This window comes from Hipposideros armiger, unplaced genomic scaffold (genome assembly GCF_001890085.2).
Source record: "Hipposideros armiger isolate ML-2016 unplaced genomic scaffold, ASM189008v1 scaffold_458, whole genome shotgun sequence".
NCBI classification, from domain to species: Eukaryota; Metazoa; Chordata; class Mammalia; order Chiroptera; family Hipposideridae; genus Hipposideros; species Hipposideros armiger.
In genome coordinates this window covers 674,180-694,165 of record NW_017731808.1, presented here as the reverse complement: position 1 = coordinate 694,165, position 19,986 = coordinate 674,180, and the positions used below count along the sequence as shown (strand labels likewise).

General features: G+C 53.0%; 1 protein-coding gene across 4 annotated transcripts in view; it reads right to left on the bottom strand.

The window, feature by feature from the left end:
- Positions 1 to 6,779: 6,779 nt before the first annotated feature.
- The window catches only part of ABCG1 (ATP binding cassette subfamily G member 1), a 74,768-nt gene continuing 61,561 nt past the window's right edge, over positions 6,780 to 19,986 (bottom strand). For 3 of the 4 annotated variants that reach the window (XM_019666018.1, XM_019666019.1, XM_019666016.1), the window contains exons 9-15: positions 19,333 to 19,517; positions 19,118 to 19,219; positions 17,825 to 17,993; positions 16,872 to 16,972; positions 16,594 to 16,752; positions 15,727 to 15,845; positions 6,780 to 14,527 (exon numbers count right to left, since the gene is read on the bottom strand). In XM_019666018.1, coding sequence (XP_019521563.1) covers positions 14,299 to 14,527; positions 15,727 to 15,845; positions 16,594 to 16,752; positions 16,872 to 16,972; positions 17,825 to 17,993; positions 19,118 to 19,219; positions 19,333 to 19,517 — 1,064 coding nt within the window. In that variant the 3' untranslated portion in view covers positions 6,780 to 14,298. The remainder of the gene's footprint in view (positions 14,528 to 15,726; positions 15,846 to 16,593; positions 16,753 to 16,871; positions 16,973 to 17,824; positions 17,994 to 19,117; positions 19,220 to 19,332; positions 19,518 to 19,986) is intronic. The other variant, XM_019666017.1, reaches the window with a different exon arrangement.

Here is a 19,986-nt window from a genome sequence, read left to right as displayed (position 1 = left end):
TTAGCCCTTCCCCAACGCCAGTGCTTCAGGGGGGTTCAAGCAATGGACGTTAGAATCACCTGGGAAGTTACCAAAAATTTCAGGGTCTCTGTGGGGGGCCCGGTCCCAGCAACGTCCAGACAGGCAGAGAAGCCGGGCACGTCGTCTGCAGGGGCAGATACCCGGCTGTGACATCAGGGGGGACAAGTGCTCCAAGCTAGAGATGCAAATGCTGGCCCAGGTTCAAGATTGTTACTCTCCAGGCAGCATTCAAAACTAAACAAAGAAGCAAAACCTGTGGCTCGCTTGGGCCCACAGGGTCTCTGGGCCAGGTGACCATAGACACCTGGGGACCCCACTAGGCCACTTGTTAAAAAATGACATTAAAACATCATTTATCTTGATTACCGAGTTTGGGGCACCCCCTTCAATTTCATGCCCCACCGTAGCCCCACGGGGGTCTGTAATAGTCTCATAATGAGTTCGCAGCCCACTGACCATGATGGAGTGACACAGACTAGAACACGGAGCAGTTCCATCTGACCTGATCCAAACCACGTAGCGGCCAGCAGCCCCCTCTGCTGGCTGACCGGAGTGACTGCAGCTTCCTGCCATCCCAGGTGTAGCCTGGCTTCCGGCCTCCCCTTCTATTATACATCGATTTATTAAGATACCCTGCACCCAACTACTCGCCTCCAGACAGCATCCAATCCTGACAAAGCCCCGTTTCCCTGAACCTCCCCAAACTCACATCACACAAGCCCAACTCTTATAATAAGTCCTTTCTAGCGTCTGGCTGAGACCCCTGTGACGACTGGTGTTCCTCGCTTCCGCAGGTCCAACCCACGTCTGCAACTAGGGATTTTGACAGGAGGGTGTCGGCAAGACCCAGGCCAACGCCTCGGTGAGCCTGGTGGCGGCCCAGGGACACGTGGTCTCACTCAGTGGTTCTCCGTGGGCCATAGGGGACAGCTGGAAATCTGCAGGTACATTTCTGAGTGTCACATGAATACGGGGGGGACATTACTGGCACCGAGTGGGCACAAGGCCAGAGATAGCCGGTGTTCTGAGGTCTTTCCGACAACCTTCTGGACACTCAGGGCAGCCACAAACCTGTGTAGGCGTATAATGATCTCAGGTTAAGATTTTAGCGGTTTTACCCTGAAACTTACGACTAACACCCTTAGGCTTATTGATCACAATCTCCATGTCTACCAGGCTGATCCCATCATAGTTCCTGGGTTGCTGACTCCACCAGAGAATCACGGGGCCACAGGGAAGGCTCCATGCAGACCCCCAGAACCATCAGGTAACCTCTGGAGGAACACACAGACTTTCCCTTAAATACCCCAAGTGGTCTGAGAATGTGAAGGCAGTTTTTGGAGGTGTTAACCTGCTGCCTTCTCAGGCCACCGGTGCTCTGATAATAAACGCTTATTCTATGGCCCAACTCCTGTGTCGGTCTATTGGCTGAGCGGCGCAGGCCGCACGAGCCCCGGACTTGGTTGACCTCCGGTTTCACAAGTAGCAATGGCAATGGCAGCTGTATGTCCCTCCAGAGGGCGCTGGAAACAGTCCCGCTGAACCCCCAGGTTCCAGAAGGGTCTGGGAGGGCACCCCAAATGTCCTGGAACCCCGGCCAGGTGTGCTAGCCCAGGGGAGCTGGAGGGAATGGGTGTGTGGAGCAGGTGTCTGGAGGTGGCTCCCAGAGGCCCACCCCACCCACCCCCGCTTCCCGGGACTCACTGGAAGTGCCCCAGAGCAGGCCCGGAAGGACCCCGCCCTGCCTACGGAGCCAGGGCCTCAGTAAACCTCCAGCCCCCTCGGCAGGGCAGCCAGGACAGAATTCACTGGCAAGTGCCTCAGTGGGGGATTTAAGTTCAACAGCAGAGAAAAGTCAGGTCAGCGTTTTGCACGATCAATTTTTTCAGTGGGGGTTGTGGACAAAGAAAAGGGCTACACATGAAACCTGACAAGTTCAGGGGAGGCCGGCACGGCGGGCCCCACAAACTCAGAGACTGACATCAACCACCTAGGATGATCTCAACATAAAAACCCCTAAGTAAAAGCAAGTCACGGTGGGTCATCCTGTAGGCCTGTAGCTTTCTTGACAAAGGTCCGTCTTTACCTTGAGTGAGCCTGTCTGTCATCTTTTTGCATCTAAGATACCGGACCTTTGAAATGGCAGAGTCATCTCCTCTTCCAGAGCCCTCAGGGCACAGCCTACTGCACCAGAGCACAGACCACAGAACCCCCTCACTGTTATCTTGTCCCCCGAATACCCTCCCTCTCTGTGCTGTAAATGTGATTAACTATCCTGCGCCCACCCATGTAAAAGATATGTCTCCCCATTTTACTGTTTATCCAACCCCAGAGATTTCCCTGCTTTGCTCTCTCCCGACCCCTTAACCTACCAGCCATGGATTTCATGTAACTCGCCTTACGTCTCCTCCTTTGATTCTAATGTACAAAATAACCTGCACAACTGCCGTTCTCTGGAGCATTTTCTCAATCCGTTGAGATTTTGCTTCCCGGCAGTTGTCATCATTATGGCTCAGATAAACTCATCAAAATTCCCTACAGGTTCGGATGTTTCTTATGTTGACAGGGCGGACGCGTGTCCACTCCGTGTCTTATGTGTCTGCCCAGGTGTGCAGCTGCCTCCCGTTTCTGAGTGAAGCCCAGGGGCTCACAGTGACACACACCTGGGGCAGAGCGGGTAGGAGGCTGGAGGGGGTGGGATTCCCAGTCCTTTCTGCCGGGGGCAGGGCGGTTTCTGCCAGCAGCGGTGTTGTGCAGCGCTTTTCACCCTCTCCGCAAGCTTAACACTGGCCGATACCTAGAGCGATTGGTAAAGATGAGCAAAGCTAGTACTGACCGAGCCCTTGGCGTGGTCAGACACCAATCAGCACCTGAGATCTGAGAACTCATGGAATGCCCTAAGCAAGCCCAGGGGGTGGGGGCTGTCCCCACCATCGCCCACATCCCCGTTTTCAGAGGCGGAAGCAGACAGTTGGTCATTTAAAGTGCTGCTGCAATAGCTCTTGTTTGGCGATGGTTCCTTCTGTGTTGGCGGGATAGCTCTGCATTGTTCCAGAATATGTCACTGAAACTCGTTACTCTATTCCAAGAATTCTTAAACTTTCAATGGCACGGGAGTGGGGGGGGGGCGTTGCTCCATTAGACATCAATACGGGGTCAGAGGAGCAGCAGACTGGGGGGCGGGCGGGGGGCTGCGTGTGACGAAGGGCAGGCACAACAGGAGACTCAGACCTCACTGCAGGTCCGACACCTGTGGGCTGAGCGGGGGAGGGAAGGGCTGGGTGGGCAGAGCCTCAGGCTGCGGCCAAGTTCAGACAAGGTCTCCAGCAGGCTGATTGACAGTCCCCAAACCGACATGCCCCCAGAGGAATCTTGTTTCAGGGAGGAATGGCCTGGGGATGAGTGGCCTGGCCTGGGTGCCATGGTTTGCTGAGGCCAGCAGCTGCCAGTCAGCTGTGTTCCTGCTTTCGGTTCTCTCAGAGAGATGTCCGGGTGGCAGGTGGCACATGTCCAGGATTTTCCCAGAATCTCCTCCCTTGCTCTGCATTTGCTCTCTGGGGCCCTTCAGGGTCCTGGGCTCTGACCATGCTGCAGAGGCTGGAAAGTCTTTGGGGTCCAAGAGGCACTGTTGTGTATTGGAAAGAGTTAGAGACTCTGCGCCTCAATGTCCCCAATTGGCAAAATGGAGACAATGGCAACATCTGTATCAGAGGGTGTTTAATGGCTGTGAAAGCAACACGCAGGCTCAGAAAGACCCTGGGAGGTCCCAGCCAGCCGTCCTTGGTCCGGCTGCTTTGGGGTGGGGGCTCTCAGCCTTTCTTCCTTAGGTCGCTTTTGAAATCTAAACGTGCTTTATGCTGAGTGGGAGAAGCCAAGGCCACATGTGGTATAATTGCACCGGATCACGCGGCCAGAACAGGAAGAGGAAGTGGGTTCGTGGTTTCAGGGCTGGGAGAGGGGACGGGGAGTGACCACCGGTGGGGAATGAAACGCTCTGGAACCAGAGCGTGGCAAGAGCTGCGCAGTGTGTGAAACACTAACAAGCAGGGGGTTGTACTTGAACGGGGTGAATTTTATGGTATATGAATTACATCTTTATATATATGCAGAAGGTGCCCAAAAAATGTATACACATTTTAAGAAAGGAAAAAACTATTAAAATTGTACTACTCAATATATACCGACAACAAAAGATGAATACAAGTCACGTGTGACTTCTGCAATGACAAGAGGTGCTCAAAGTGGTTCCCATCAGCGTCCAGACGCTTCTGATGACGGCGAACTACTGCTTGAGCAACGTTCACCGAAGTGTCCACTTGTGTACATTTTTTTGGCATCCTCGGTATATACCGAAATGTGCTTATCTCTCTCTTTGTTGATTTACTGACTTTAGACAAAGTCTGACTTTCTGCTGAGAACTGAGTTTCGTTCCAAAGACTCACCAAGGACCAAGGTATGGACTGGCTCCTCTTGTCCTCAATGCCCCTGGTCCTGCAGGTGGCCTCTTTGGGGACCTTGTCCCCTCTTGGTGGACTCAGGCCGAGGGCTCTCTCCACCTTACCCAGGTCACATTCGGGTGGTGGGCACTATTGGGCACCTGCTTTTGGCCTGGACACCGGGGTCTTTCCCTCTTGGGTTTTGTGGGTCACAGACACCCCCTTCCTTCCCCCATCCCATAAACCTGCTCTTCTCCAGGACGGTGCACAGCTGCCGTGCCTGCTAGAGGGAGCCCTGGGGCGCCTGCCTCCATTCTTTCATTGGTGCTGCCGGCCCCACCCCCAGCCCTCACCAGCCCACAGCGGGGGAAGGCGTCTCCGGATTCGCAGAGGCCCCTTTTCCTTCTGCCACCTGCACTCACATATGACTGCCAGATGGGAAATTAGGGGAAACGAATCAACTTTCAAGGTCACGAGCCAATATGTGGCCAGGCTGCCGGTCACTTGTGGCTGTGGCTGCATTTCTGTGTTCTGTGCATGGCAGCACTGCGTCCAGACCCACACAGAGCAAACAGGGCGAGAGCAAAGAAAGGAAGGAAATACTTGGGGGAAAAGCAGTGCATTCTTCCAGAAGCGTACGCTGCCGTGGGGTTTGCCTCTATTTCTTATATCATCGTCTTCCTGCAGAATGAGGTTGCTAACAAGAGGCACTCACTTTTACTGCCAAGGCCATGGTAAGGGTGCCAGTGAAGATCAGCACCCCTTGGCTGAGGTGGGACCCACTCCGGCATATCTTCCCTGGCAACATTGCCGAGGCAGCCTTGTGGAGGTTCCCGGGACCCAGGCACCTTAGGTTCCCAAGTGTCACCACGGTCAGGTGTAATCGGAGGCCAGAGGGCTAGCATCAGGATGTCCCTGCTGGATGGGTCCTCCTTGACAGCCCCTGAGCGCCCCGAGAGAGTGAGGGGGCGCACGTGGGGTCTGCAGGTCCCCACCTTCAGTCAGAACACTTTTCTAGGCCCCTGATCTGCATTGTTTGTTTCCTTCCACTTGTGTTTCCAGGAAAGTTTCTGTGGTTTCAATTGTATGTTGTAAGGATATCAGTATAAGGATATTTTCCACATTTTCAGATTTATCGAAGCATGGTTACTATTGTGGAAACAACCACAGTGCCTAGCAGAAGGGAAATGACGTCACGGATTCTGGAACATTCCATGATGTGTGCCACGCAGCGCTTACAGCGAGCGGAGGGAGTGCTATGCCTTCTGGTCTGGATTCCACGTAGGGAGGGAAAGCAGGTGTGGAGGGTGCAGTGCGGTGTGCCTCTCTTTCTGGGTGTGATGACAGGATGCGTCAATAAACTGTTATCTGGCTGTCCACTCTGGTCACCTCAAGAGGGTGTGCTTGGATGGGTTGGGGGCGAGATTATTAATGTTTGTATTATTTGTTAACACAAGTGGGTAAAATATTTGTGACTTAAAAATCCAAATAGAGATCACTTTGGAAGAAGTGGGGAAGGGACGGGATTTTGATGGGAAGGTGGAGGACAGTTTGGAAGCACAGAGCAGCCAGGGACACAGCGACGGGGCAGGAAGAAGGCCTGGCCACCAGGACACGGCCTTTTTCTGTCCATCCCTGCGGGCACACCTTCCTTCACACCTACTAGCCTGGTCTTCCCCATCATGGCCACACACGGGTGACGGTCCAGAGTAACTCCTGGACCCCGCCTGAACCCCACTGCTGACCCATAGGGGGCCCTCAGAGCATAAAGAGCCCCAAAGCTGACTCCTGGGGCTGCTGGTCGGTCATCTCACCCCTTAGGCACGTGCCTGGGAGACGGATCCCCAGGCCATTTCCTGTGACATGATGGACTCCTCTCCCAGCTCTCAACGTCTTCTTCCCAAGGTGGGGAGTCTAATAAAGGGGTCAGGAGCCTGGCGCCCCAGCTACACCGTCACCACCTGAACACTGCCTTCACCACTTGCCTCGGGCAGGTTGTCTGAGCCTCAGTTTCCTCATCAGCGCAGTGGGGCTTGTGGAGGCTCTCTGGCTCCGAGGATGGTGGCGAAATGAGATAACATGTGAAAAAGCGCTGGACCCTGTGCCGTCACGTGACATCTGGGGGCTGGTGTATCATGACTGTGACTCTGATTTTTCTTCCCACCTTCATCCGAACTCATTACAACACCTACCACAGAAATCGCTCCATTAAGAGCGAGAAGGAGAAAATACTCCATGTGCTCTCCCACACCCAGGCCCCATTCTCCCAGCAGGTCTGAGATCTGGAGTTGTTGAGAGCAAGAAGGAGAGAGAAATGGAATCTGAAAATAACGGTGCTTTATTTGATTTGTGTCACATTTTCATAAATGGCATCTAATTTCAGAAAACAAAGTTCAAGTCTGCAAAAAAATGCACGTACAAATCTAAGGCCATAACTGTACAGAGATATACAAAGCAGGATCGTGGTCTGTAAGGTGGGCTGGCACCCCAGGGTCTGCACTGATCTGTGTTCCCATGGAGTGAAACAGAGGGAGCAAGTGCCCAGGAGAGCCCATGTTATTTTTAAATATGTATATATGTGCATATGTATATAGGCCACGTGTATCTACAACAGTGCAAACCTCTGACAGCGTGCAAGCGACTGCATTTCCTAGGTAACATGGCTAAATCAAGGTTAAGTTATCCACCCAGCATCATAAAAACAGGGCTTACATAATTACATATTAGATATACAGACATACGCACATGTTTGCACTCTGGTTAAAAAATGTTACTTGCATTGACTCGTGCTTTGGAAGGAATACAGAGAAAAACATTAAAATAACGCTCATCAAATAAGAGGCAACGATTCACACTGGATTCGGCGAGGATCGGGCATTGCACCGATATGGCTGCAAGGGAAGAGCCGACAACGGGGAGGGCCAGTGACACAGACTGACTTAAACATAGGTGTTCTATGGAGAAAGTCATGTCTGTCCCCTCCCTACCCCAGGGATCATGACTATGAAAATGAAAACCCCTTGTGTGGGGTTGGTGGTGAATTTTAGTAGCAATTTGGATGACAGGACATTTGCTACCATTTTTAATTGGCCGAGGACTTAAAAATGAGATGCTTATGATTCAGCGCGGGTGGCCTGTGTGCCAAAGGTCATGGGAAAGAGACCCCCCCCCCCGAGGGACATAATGGAAGAATTGTAAAAAAAAATGGAAAGGTACAAAAACAAAATCGCTACCATGGCCACTGAAATGCCCTCAGAAGAACCACGTCCCCGTGGTACCGTTCAGACGGGGTGGCACTGGGACCTCCAGGAACCCGGGGAGGTGGGGCGCTCAGACTGAAACCCGTGAAGCCCCGTCTTCCTGCTTCCCTTGAGGCCTGATCCATTTTACCCAGCAGGAGAGGGCACATCAGGGCCCCCAAGGGGGGTAGTTTTGGTAGCTCCCCCCGGAAGTGGATGTGCCTGGTGCTCCAGTGAAGCCCCAGCTGGCAAACGCCGTTTTCTTGAAAGGTCCTTGTGCTGCCCGCAGGCTGTACTGGAAGGAAGGGCTGGGGTGGACAGGCCCCAGGGCAGGGGAGGTCAAGGAGCAGCCCACTTCAGGTGCTGGCAGCAAGGGCTCCGCGAGGTCTCCTTCAAGAGACACTCATCTGGGGGACTTGAGAATGGCTGCCAAGCAGGCCAGCAGGGAGGGCCCTCGTCACTTCAACGCTTGCCCGACAGGCCTCAGCATCACGCCCCAGCTCACCGTGGACCCTGCTGCACACGGTAAGAAGTGACACTCATCATGAGCGGTAGGTAACAGCGGGTGGCTTACAGGGTCCCCCAAATCAGATCTGTTAACATCAGTGAACACACAGGTGACACCATTTAACTGCACAACATCGGGGCCACGCTTCAACTCAGGCGCAAAGTAACAGGCGAAAGGCACCCACAGGGGATCAGCCCGAGCCCCTCATGTTCACTCGGTGCCGACACAGCAAGCAGGACGGTGTCATCTGCCAGGAGAAGCCTCCCACTGAATGGAATCATTTTGAGTGTTGCTGTTTTTTATCTGTGTGGCTTGGGCTCACGTGGTTCCCAAAATCTGGTTAAAACCATGAAGCCCAGTGAGAAACTCACACGTGCCTGTGGCCGAGTCCTTGACTTGGACTGCGAGGCGGTGGCCGTGGGGCGTCTCCCTGGGACTGGAGAGCCAGCTCAGCCCCCCACTGTAGTAGAACGCACAGAGCTGGCTGTGGTCCCAAATGCCCTCCAAAGGCAGAGCCCAAACCCAGCCGCAGGCCCCTCCCGTGACACAACAAGGGCACTTTTGTGCTTCTGTTCCTTTCTCTTCAGCTTCACAATCCTCACTACACCCTGAAGCTGTGTCCTGCCTGTGACAACCCCTCACCCTGCTGGAACTGGGGTATGTGGATTGTTCTCTCCTGTCGAGCCCAGGGGACTATTGAGAACAGGAAGCACCGGGTCTATAAGCCCAGAGGAGCCACCTGTATGACGCAGGTGTGTATGGGGGTTTCCCGGCGGGCCTCGGGCACACTCGAGGAGGCCACAGAATGTCTGTCGGAGGAAGATGCCACGTTGGCAGGTTCAGAGAGAACATTAAAAACAGCAAAGGCTAAACCCTTCTGTTTCCTCAAAGATGGGAGAAAGAAACAGGGAAGGGTATGCAGTAATTCTCAGAAAATCTAGCTACACCCAGCAGGAGGGTGGGGCAAGCATACCCTCTTCACGCTGTCTTCCCGCCCAGGAGGCACGGGTTTAAGTATAGGCTGAAACGAGCTTGCAAGCGTGAGAAAGAGTCAGCGATGGGGGCAGGGGTGCCCCCACTTCTTCCCAGTTTCTGGTCCCAGGGAGACCACGACTACTGTCTCAGGAGTCTCCCTGATGTGAGAAGCCAAGTGCAGTGGCCGGAAGGACCCTGATGGAGGGAGGGCCAGCGGTCGGCAGAGGTAGGGAGGTATGGTTGTGGGGGCAGGCTTGTCTCACATCTGGGGTGCATGCCACCCCTCTCTCCCTGTCACTTAGAACTGCAGGGGCCATCGGTGTTGTGACTTTGCATAGCTGTCCTCGCTGCTGTGTCCCAGGTGGGAGAGAATCCCAGTGTGATAGCCCAGCTCTAGGCACCATTGCCCGGACTGGACTCAAAGCTCAGGGACCCCGGAGCTGATGCAACTCGTCACTCCAGACCCCTTCTGGGTCCTGTTCACGTTGACTGGGAGCCAAACCTCCCAGAGGTGATGCTCTCCCTATAGCAGCTGCAGAGGCCTTGGCTGAAAAAGGGGTTTCCCGGAACCCTAAGCAATGAATGAGGGGTGTCCCTCTGCGCCCATGTCACAGAGACCACTGCAGGGCGAGGGGACTAGGAGGGAGGGCTCCGCGGGCCGCATGCATTCAGGGCCTCAGCATTTTTTAAGGTCATGGCCACCATTATTAACAAGGCAGGAGGAAGTGGGTGAGGCGTCTGGGAGAATGGAGGAAACCCACAAAACTTTTAAGACAGTTTAACATAAAACATGAACATTACCGAGAGAGAAAGGTGATTATTTACAATCGGTGTTAGACCGGAACACTAAGTAATAAACCTGAACTCTTCCTACATGCGCAGCAAATGTAGTCAAAACACAACCTCAAAATCCATTTCACTCAGCAAAAGTCAAGCCAATCATTTGGAGTTTGAAGGATTTAACAGTGAACTCAAGAAAAAGCTTTATATGAAATATTTTATTAGCAGTCTTCATTCCTTAAAAGTAACTTTATATTCATACTCTCTGCACCTCCCCCCACCCCACTGGGCTGTTTGGTTTGTTTTGTTTGTTTGTTTGGGTTTTTTTTACTTTTTGTCTCATTCTAATTTAGCTGGCGTTGGATGGAAGCCTTAGCGGGGTTTGACTATGCTTTTGCCATCTGCATGGCAGGCCTGAAGTCAGGGCGTTTTTCATTTCCTTCTCGGAGTAAAGCAAGAAAAAGGCACCACTCCACCGAGACAGGGGTCAGCTCAGCCCCCAGGCCAGCAGCCCTCAGGCCAGCTCAGTGCCCTGTGCCAGGCAGTTGAGGGGAAGAGGCACGGGCCATCCTCCCATCTCAGCGATCTGTTTGGTGACAGCAAGTCCAGAATGAATAGCAGCCATTAAGCTAGTATTGCATTTTATATCTAAAAAGTATTTTCATGTACATTTGTACAGTATGAACAGAGGCAATGTGGCAAAGCAAAAAAGTGGAGGCTTGGGGGTCAGCCTGGGGCTCGAGTTCTAGCTCCGCTCTTTTCTGGCCCTGGGACGGGGGACCTTCCTGACCCTCTCCCGGCCTCTGCGACCTGCGTCTCCAGAGTGAACAGAGCGATAGGGTCCTGCGTCCCCGCCTGCCTGCCGCACCGGAGGGCAGGCCCACGGCTGAGTCCCCTCCTCCGAGTCCCCAGTGCCTAGGACAGCACCAAGCACGTGGGGATGGTCAATCCATGCTTACTGAGTAAACAAACAGGGGAATTCGTGAGACACCCAGCGTGGTGCCCAGAACTCTCAGAAGGAATGGTGCTTAATACACTGGAACTTGACTTATTTCTCTTCTCAGCCAAACAAACCAAAGGTGATTCCTCCCTCGTGGCAGGGCCTGCCCCTGGCCGCCTGGTGATGCCTTTCTCAGGGCGGGGAATAACCTCGCCACGAGTCTGTCTCTAGGATGAGTTTTCACCTAGAAGCTTATGTGCCCTTTCCAGGCCTGAAGGTCCCTTCCCTAAGGTGACTTAATCAGATTCAGCGGCTTCCGTGTAAATGATTACACTGGTTTCCTTCCCTTCCTGGGGAGAGTGTCCCTTCACCCACAAAGGAACTTTGGGAGAATTGAATTCTCCAGCTGATATTCAGGAAGCCTAAGAGAAAGGGGGGCACGAAGTACTCTGAGTGGGGACAGAGGTGACAGGTTCCCAACATGGGGCTGACACTGTCACAGGACAGGGGCGGAGGTTTGAATCCCACGATGCCCCCTTCTCTCCTGACAAAAGTGGACTTCTCAGCCGCTTTCCCCTCTGCCAACAGCCGGACAGACCAGGCATCTCTTGATCCAAGCCTTCATCCTTCCTTCTAAATCCAGATGCTCCAACAGAGAAGAAGGCATTACATTCAGAAATCACTTAAAAGAATCAGATTTGGGGAGCTGGCCTGCTGAAATGCGAATGTATGAAAGCCACCTACCTCTCAGCCACAACTGTTTGGAAAAATAAGTCAACCAGTTGTTTGGAGGCGATCTTAGGCCCTTGGAATAAGGCGTTTTATCAACTTACCCTAAAACAAAAGACGGAGGGCAAACATCTGCAGATCTAAACAGAGCAGCCGCATCTGAGTAAATGCTAGTAAGGGTCGCTAATGAAAAACACAAGCCGGGGGCACTAGCTGATGGCTGAAGAGGGCTAGCACCCTACAGATGACAGACACACCCTCACTCAGCATGGCTTTAGGTCTTCGTAGGGGAATCGCCCTGGGTGCGGACAGTATACGCACTCCACTCCAGGTAGCAGCCTTAGAAAACAACCCTGTGTTACGCTGCATGTGGGTTTCCCTTCTAGCAGCCTGGCAGCCCTCACGTCCCCGAAGATCTGCCCTTTGGGGGACCCTCAATCAGTTCCTCATCTATTAAGGGATGAATACAATCTGTTAACAGTGGAAAATTGAAATGCAGGGAACATGAACTCCTACAGAAATGATTCCTTCTGAGGGCTTGGGAACCAGATTTTCAATCTAGAGGAATCTCACCGTTTCCTTCTGAAATTTCTGAGACCCAACACTGTGGGCTCATCGAATGAGATGAAGCTGCCTGTGGAGTGGAGGGGTCGGCCCTACTCAGTGCAGTGCTTGGCATGCTTGTCCTTAGTAGGGTCACAGAGCCACAGCTGACAGGAAGGGCTTACTGGGAGGGACAGAGGTCTTTAAATACTGGCCTCGCCTGATGTAACTGAGCATGATCAAGGCTTTCTCATTTCCCCAACTCTGTATTCCTGGGGCTGTGCCCATGCGTGATGTCTTACAGGCAAATGTGTCTGGAAATTAAATGAAGACTTTTTATAAGGGCTACGTTTGACCCTGGTTAAATAACTGAGTCTGGAAGGCAAAGCTATATTTGTGTAGGACAAGCAAACTGAAAATTACGTTTTAATATATCTTGACTATGCTTCCTAAAAAGGATCTAAGGGTGAAAGGGGGATATCTAAGCATCTGCACATCAAATCCGTGTGTAAGTAAAAGTTTAACTCCTTTTGCTCTCTGGAGTAGGAAATGAGAGGTTTGGGAGCAGGACCGCAGAATCTTAGAGCTGAAAACGGCCTTGAAGACTAACTAGTGCTACCACTTACAGAAGAAGAAACCGAGGGTCAGAGAGGCCCATGAATTTGCCTACAAAAACACCACCTTTCATTAGGAGACCCTGATTCCAGGACAGCGATGCTCTCAGCTGACCTTCTTTGGCCAGAATCACCTCCCACCCTGTAGTCACACTGTCTCTGACAGCTGACAAGCACACAGGTGCTCTATTGGGAACTCAAGGCCGTTTACCCTGCAGATACGCCCACTGTTCCTGCCCGAGAGAGATTCACTTATGTGATTACGTCACAGGCAAGAAGGGATGTCCAGTCTGCGGAGCCTACACCAACCCAACATTGAGACAGTGGTGCAGCTGAGGGCTGCAAGAGCTGGGCTGGGGAGACGGAGTCGCACACGGCTCCAAGGGCATTCAGTGTTTGATCGAGCTGCAGATGCCTCGGCTGCACTGAGTGTCTGCTGGCTTCTTGCAAAGGCCTTGGAGTCTAATGAGGCCTCAGCTTCTTCCCCTGTCGTGCAGGTAGCCTTCCACCGGCCACACCTGTAGACCTCTCAGTGTTCACACCGGGAGTGTCCCTAAGCCCGGCTTTCTCAGGTTCAGTGGAGGTAGCTGATGTGAGATATGAGGAAAGGGAAAACATTCATAAAAACTCAACAGGGTTGATCTTCTGGATTTTTCTGAGGCAAAATTAAGGTGCTCAGAGAGTTAGGAAGAAAGAAGCAATGTATTTGGCTTAAAATAAAAAGCATGGGGAAAATAAAAGACTTTGACAGAGTCGGCCAATTTCACCTTACAACTTTTTGTACAACTTTTTGAAATTTCTACACAGATTAACACATACAGTTCCAGAGGCTCTTCTCAGCTTGGAACCTGCCCTGGTTCTGACTATACGTGAGGCCAGCTCAGTGACTCAGCGAAATCCCTTATAACTCTAAACAAAGCATGTTATTTACCCTGAATAATTCTCTTTAACAAGTACTAAAAAGATACAGCTTCTTAAAATGAATGAAATTCATCAACTTTTGGTTTGGAAAATGATTTCTCCTTGGAAAAAGAGACAAACCGTAGAAAGACGAAAACTATGAAAAACAACAGTCCTCAGATGGAACCACTCCACGCTTCGCCTTTCTCCCCTAGGACGTCTCCCTGCACAGCGACCAGGGGAGGGGCTGCTCGCGTCCCCATCTGGGACCGGCGTCACCTGGTCATAAGGAAGAATTTCACCGAGGAGGCCTCTTGTCACCAGCTTTGTTGCAGTTTTAAATTCTGCCCCAGTTGTGGTATTTTTAAATTCTGCATGTAAAAAAAATCCTTTCTACATCTTCTTCCTAGTTAAAGCTAGAAAGGTAATGGAGAGAAGACCCCACCCAGGTGGGCAGGGCAGTCGAACACTTGGCACCCGCAAACCAGGTGTGGTGGCGCAGGGTTGGGTCACAGTTGTCCCTTTGTCTGCGGGCACAGGCTTGCTGCCACGATTCTACAAGTTGCTCTTGGCAACAATGTCTAATTCTCTTCTTTTCTGGCATGCAGGTGCTTTACCTCTCTGCCCGGATTTTGTACCTCAGGACAAAATAGGCGATGAGGCGCAGGGAGATGAAGAAAATGCCCAGGACAATGAAGTCCAGGTAGAGTTTGGCGTTCTCCACGTCCAGCTCTCTCAGAATGGCCTCTGACTTCTGGAAGTGGCAGGTCTCGTCGATGTCACAGTGCAGGTCCTCTCGGTCGAGGCCGTAGATGGAGAGGATGACCCCTTCGAACCCGTACCTGGGGAGGACAATGTCCCGTGTGAGGAAGGCTGTGTCCCAGGCGACCAGACGCCTTCCCCATGGTCCCTGCCCCTGTGTCTGTCTGCCGAGGGCTGAATCCGCTCACCTCCTCTGGCCTCCCAGTCATCTCCCTTCCCGAATGAACATCTTCCCTGGCTGAAAAGCTCCCTAACCTGCCAACATCTTCCCAACATAAGCACATGCGACAGCTTCACTACATTTTCTGCAGTTTCGTCTCCTCCAGACTCTCCACCAAAAAACCAAACTGAACGAATTGTAGGTGTTTGTTCAGCAGTGAAATGAATGGCAAGCCACTTTGATCACGTGCAATATTACCAACTGTTATAACGTTAGAAATAATAAGGGGTCTGATAGACTTCCAAGCCCTGTGCACCACGTTCATAAAAGATTTCTGTACCATCTACTGTTCTGCTGCAGCCCTACATGGTCAGAACAGAAGCGAGAATTCTGAGAAGAAAGACGTGGGTTTCAGGTTTCTTGGTATTGGCGTGCGCACGGGTTGCTGAAACTCTGTACGGGGGTTTTGTTCCCATTTTGTTTTCCTGAACAATACACCTGGGTCTGAACTGACATTCTAGAAAAGAAAAGCTTGTTCCTGACTTCAGATCTGTGTGTCACGTGGAACCGCTACAGCTGAGCAGAAAAGCTCTAAAGATAAGCAGGGACCACGGGGCCAAACATCCAGGCACAGAGCAAGCCATCTGATGGCCAAGCGCCCGAGTGCCAGGGTACTCTTGTCTAAAGATACTCAGATGCTTCCATCATGGCTTGTTTTCCCCTGGACTTCCTATCAGGGTTTATGACACTCAGAAATGTGTATGAGCACTGCTTGTTTTCGAGATGGGTGACGTGCCTCAAAGGTACGAATGCTGCTCCCCGCCCCCCAGGCAGCTCTCCGAAGGCCCAGAATACAGGGCCCACCTGGGCTTCTTCGGGCCTGAATCGCTGGTACTTATCTCCTCCTTGCTGTGTGTGTGTGTGTATATGTGTGGTGGTGAGGGTGGGGCACACAACACTAGGAAAAGATATTAATAAAAGGCACCAGGAATCGTGACAGCATTTAGCCGACAGCCAGGACGTGGCTTTTGTGAGCATCTGCACATTCACAGGAGTCCCCTTCCGCCTGTCATCGTGAAGTCCCCAAGTTACAGAGGCTTCCCGCCACACACACGCTACCTGACATAGGAGATGTATGAGATCCACTGCAGGTAGGTTGGGATGGTGTCAAAGCTGACGAAAAATCCTGAGAAGAGGAGGACGGGGATGGCCGTCACAGGACCCACGAAGGTTGCCACCTGGTGGGGGAGGGGAGGACACAAAGCGCTTACAGTCCCACCCTGCTTCCTCCTCAGGTGGCTCCCGGATGCCATGTCCCTGGGCAGCCACCTGGGCAGCCGGGAAAGGAGAAGCTTTCAGGAAGGGTCTTACAGGGCCAGGATGGCACAGAGACATGTCTGGTTTGGGGAGCAAGCAGCTTGTTTGAGGTTCTATGATTTGCCACAGTTCTGGCTTTGTTTTTAAGGAAAGGCCTGGCCTGAGGCTCCCTGAAGCCACAGAGGTGCAGAAGCTGCAAACGCATGTGAGTTTGGCAGGTTGGGGGGCAGGGTGGTGCCAGGTGTGTAGAAGGGGCACGCGGAGGGACTCGGAGTGGGGTAGCAATGAGGGCTCTAAGGGATGGCCCACTGGACCCCTCCTTGGCCTCCAGAACTTGGCCTCCGAACCAGCTGCGTGACCCTGACCAAATCACGTTGCCCTTTTGGGCCTCAGTGTCCCCACCTGTAAGATGGGGGTACGCTTGGGACTACACAGCTATTAGGTGGAAAGCGTGGAGAACAGCACCTGGCCTACACTAGGCGCCACGTAGGAGCACCTGTGCTGTCAATGTGCCAATCCTAGCCAGCCAGGACAACGCGAACCCTGCCCTGGGGTCGACCTGGTGAAGCCGGTCTAGAAAGTTCGGGCAGAAGCAAGCGTAGGGGAGGGCTGAGCGTCAGCCCTGGCAGAGGAGGGAGGCCCATCCTGTGGCGTTTCCTCGTCTGGTACCTGCAGGGATGTGGAGGCAGCGCCGATCAGCAGGCCCAGGGACTGTGCCACCAGCGATGTCATGGTGCCCAGCGCAGCAAACAGGACGAACCGCACGGCGTCGGACGGCTGTGACGTCATCCAGTACACGATGCTGCAGTAGGCCACTGGGAACATGATCTGGGGGCACAGGGGCCGGCATGTGTCAGGGACCCAGCTCGGGGTCTCCCGCCCGGCTTCTACAGGGTACGATGGAGAATTCCCGCCCCTCTTCAAATACGCGCCCTTCGCTTACATACCTGGAAGGGGACGTCGGCCATGGTCTTGGCCAGGTAGTACGCCTTCAGGCTGTACCAGTAATTCAGGTGTTCCCGAAGAAACACGCCCATCTCCAGGGGAACTAGGAGGCAGGGGGAGGGAGGCAGGGTCAAGCAGAGTGCCGAGTGCCCAGTCCCTGCGCGGGCTGGTGCTGTGCTCTCTGTGCCCCTGGCCTGGCCTAGCTGACGCATGGGCCTTTCAACACGTACAGCGCTCAGGTGTAGATAGAAAGAGGTGAGATGATGGACTAGCCGGGGGCGACGGGCGGCCATTTTAACAACCCGAAGAGGCATTGAGTGGAGACTATCTACATGGGAACTGAGCACTTATGATTCCCATAAGCATTTACTGCCAAACTTATTCTCTGGGAGTAACTGAAACAGTGTCATTCCTTCCCGTGGGCAAGACCTTGCCAGCTGGTCTTGGAAATTCTGGGCAGTTTAGGGGAGGAAGTGCTTATGCTGGACTTCTGCTGAAGTAACAGCTTCTCCACTGTTACCCAAAGTGACCCAGGGTGGCCTACTTTGCGAACAATCGGGAGGTGCACGGAAATCCCCTCAGAGTGGCGTCGTCCACTCCCAGCGTGGCTGTGCCAGGGCTGTCTCAATCACCGGGCGAGGGAAGCAGTAGAACTTGAGGGGACCCTGATTAGAAAACCTTTTAGAAATCTGTTTCTCATCTGCCTTCCACCATGCTTAAAAGTCTCCCATTAATGAGTCTTTCCTTTGGCTTGAACATGGTATGTATTTTCTTGTCTAACAGAAATTACAATAATGCCTACCTCTGTCAACAAAAAAAAAAGGTATTGAAAAAAAATAAAAAACATGTCACTGTGCGTTCAGAAAACACATCTCTTGGCCAAGCCATGACCTCAGTCGGGTTGGAGGGACAGATAATGAAGGAAAGGTGGGTCTGTGGTCAGCCAGGTACTCACATGTGAGCACGGTGGGCATGAGAGCTGCGAACATGAGGAACAGCATGGAGAAGAAGAGGAAGCCGGAGTTACTCAGGACCTTCTTGGCTTCGTTCCCGATCCCCAGGTAGAGCAGGCCGATGAGCAGGCCAATGCCGATGTGAGATGTGACCCGCAGGTGCGTCAGGACCTGGGGGCGGCACAGCTCTTACTCACGCGCAAGGAGTTCAGGGTCGGACAGCGACGGAACGAGGGGGCCAAGGCCTCCGGAGGCTGATACGCTTTATCCCACCCCTTCTCATCCAGAAAGGCAAGGCCTCAACCCAAAAGCAACTCAAACACACACACACACACACACACACACACACACACACCACACACTCACATACACACACACACACACGCACACACACAAACACACACCACACACTCACATACACACACACACACAAACATCACACACACACTCACACACACTCACACACTCACACACACACACAAAAACACACACACACACCACACACACTCACATACACACACACACTCCACACACTCACAAACACACACACACACACACTCACACCAGCAGCTGCATTTTATTGCTGTTAAAACAGAACTATTCCAAAACGGCAACCTTCAGAGGAAAAGACAAGTGACCATGGCGGGAGGGGAAAGGAAGGACAGGTCAAAGGCCCGCTCTCGAAGAGCTCCAGCCTGCGTTGCTACAAGCCCCTCCATCTTTCAAACTCGGTCCCAGAGGCCCACGGGACACCACCCTTCCTGGGCAGGTTGTCAGACTGTCCACGCTAAAGGGTGGACATTATCATGGTTCCAACCTCTCGCTACCTCCTCCCCAAAAAGCCTCAGCGCAACCCGCCATGCCTCCCTGAGGGAGGCACGCAATCCCTGGTGTCGCACTTGGCCCCCTGACTGACTTTGGCCAGTGGAACGTGAGCACAAGTGCCACGTTGCCGCCATGAACCAGAAGTTCTAAGGGCTGCCATTTCATTCTTTTCTCACACTTCCCCTTTGTCACGTTCTAGAAAGGACCTGTTCCTCTATGCTGGGTCCCAGGGTGAGATGCTACGAGGCAGGGCCACAACACTCGGCCACCAACACATCACGGGAGTAAGACAGGCATCTTGGCTGTCATAGCCACCCGGCATTCGGGGAGTGTTTGTTACAGCAGCGTCACAGAGTGAAAGCTGATGAGTGCAATGGAGGAACGACAATCCGAAAGTTCAGTCGGGACAAATAAAGCAGGAAATGACCGCCAGCTTCCTTTACTGCGAGAGAGGGTTGCAGTCAGCTTACCGAATCCCTCATGATAGTGAGGAAAGTCCTTTTGAAGAGGATGCAGAACTGGGTGAGGCAGCTGGCCGAGAAGCTGTGACAGCCTTCCATGGACGTGGAGTCCTGAGGACACACCCAAGAAGGGAGCGGAGGTGAGACTGCTAGCCTGCGACACGTTCCGTGCAGCCGGGCGCAATGAGCCCACGGCTGTCCCGGGGGCCGGGGGCGGGCATTACCTTTCTGAGCCCCTTTAATCGTTTTGTCTGCTTTACCTCTTCAGAGGGCCGGTGCCAAAGGAAGGGGTTCACCTCAGCATCCGCCCCTGGCTCTCTCCTGTAGTCGGAGTCACACATGCCCTCCCGGACGGCTCTCACCAGGCGGCCGCTCTGATCGCCGTACTCGCCGGATGCCACCTCCATGACTGCACGAGACACAGACGCGCGCGGTCAGCCAGGCCCCAGTGCGGGCACCCGAGGTCGCTAACGGGAACTGGGGGCCCCTTTCAATTTGCAACGACAGTCATGAGTCCAGCAAGACACTTTTTAAGTGATAGAGGAGCTGTTAGATGGAGATTGTAGGATCAAATCACTTAGCAGCCAAAGTTCTTTCGGTTCTAAAACCCCCAGCATGGCCATTTCTCATGAGCACCCCCTATTACCTAGGTGCCCACCCCGCGTTGGTTGGATGCCTGCCCTAGGCACTCAGGCCTCAGCATGGAGCTGGGAGATGAGCGAATGGAGCAGGGTCCCTGATTCGAGAGCTCGCATGTTGCACGTGGGGTCAGGCATGAGTGACGAGAGTGCTGGCAGGGCAGCAGGACCACGGAGAAAGGGGTGCCCAGGGTCCTAAGGTGTGCTTGGCACCCTGGGAACGTTGATGTCGGGAACCGT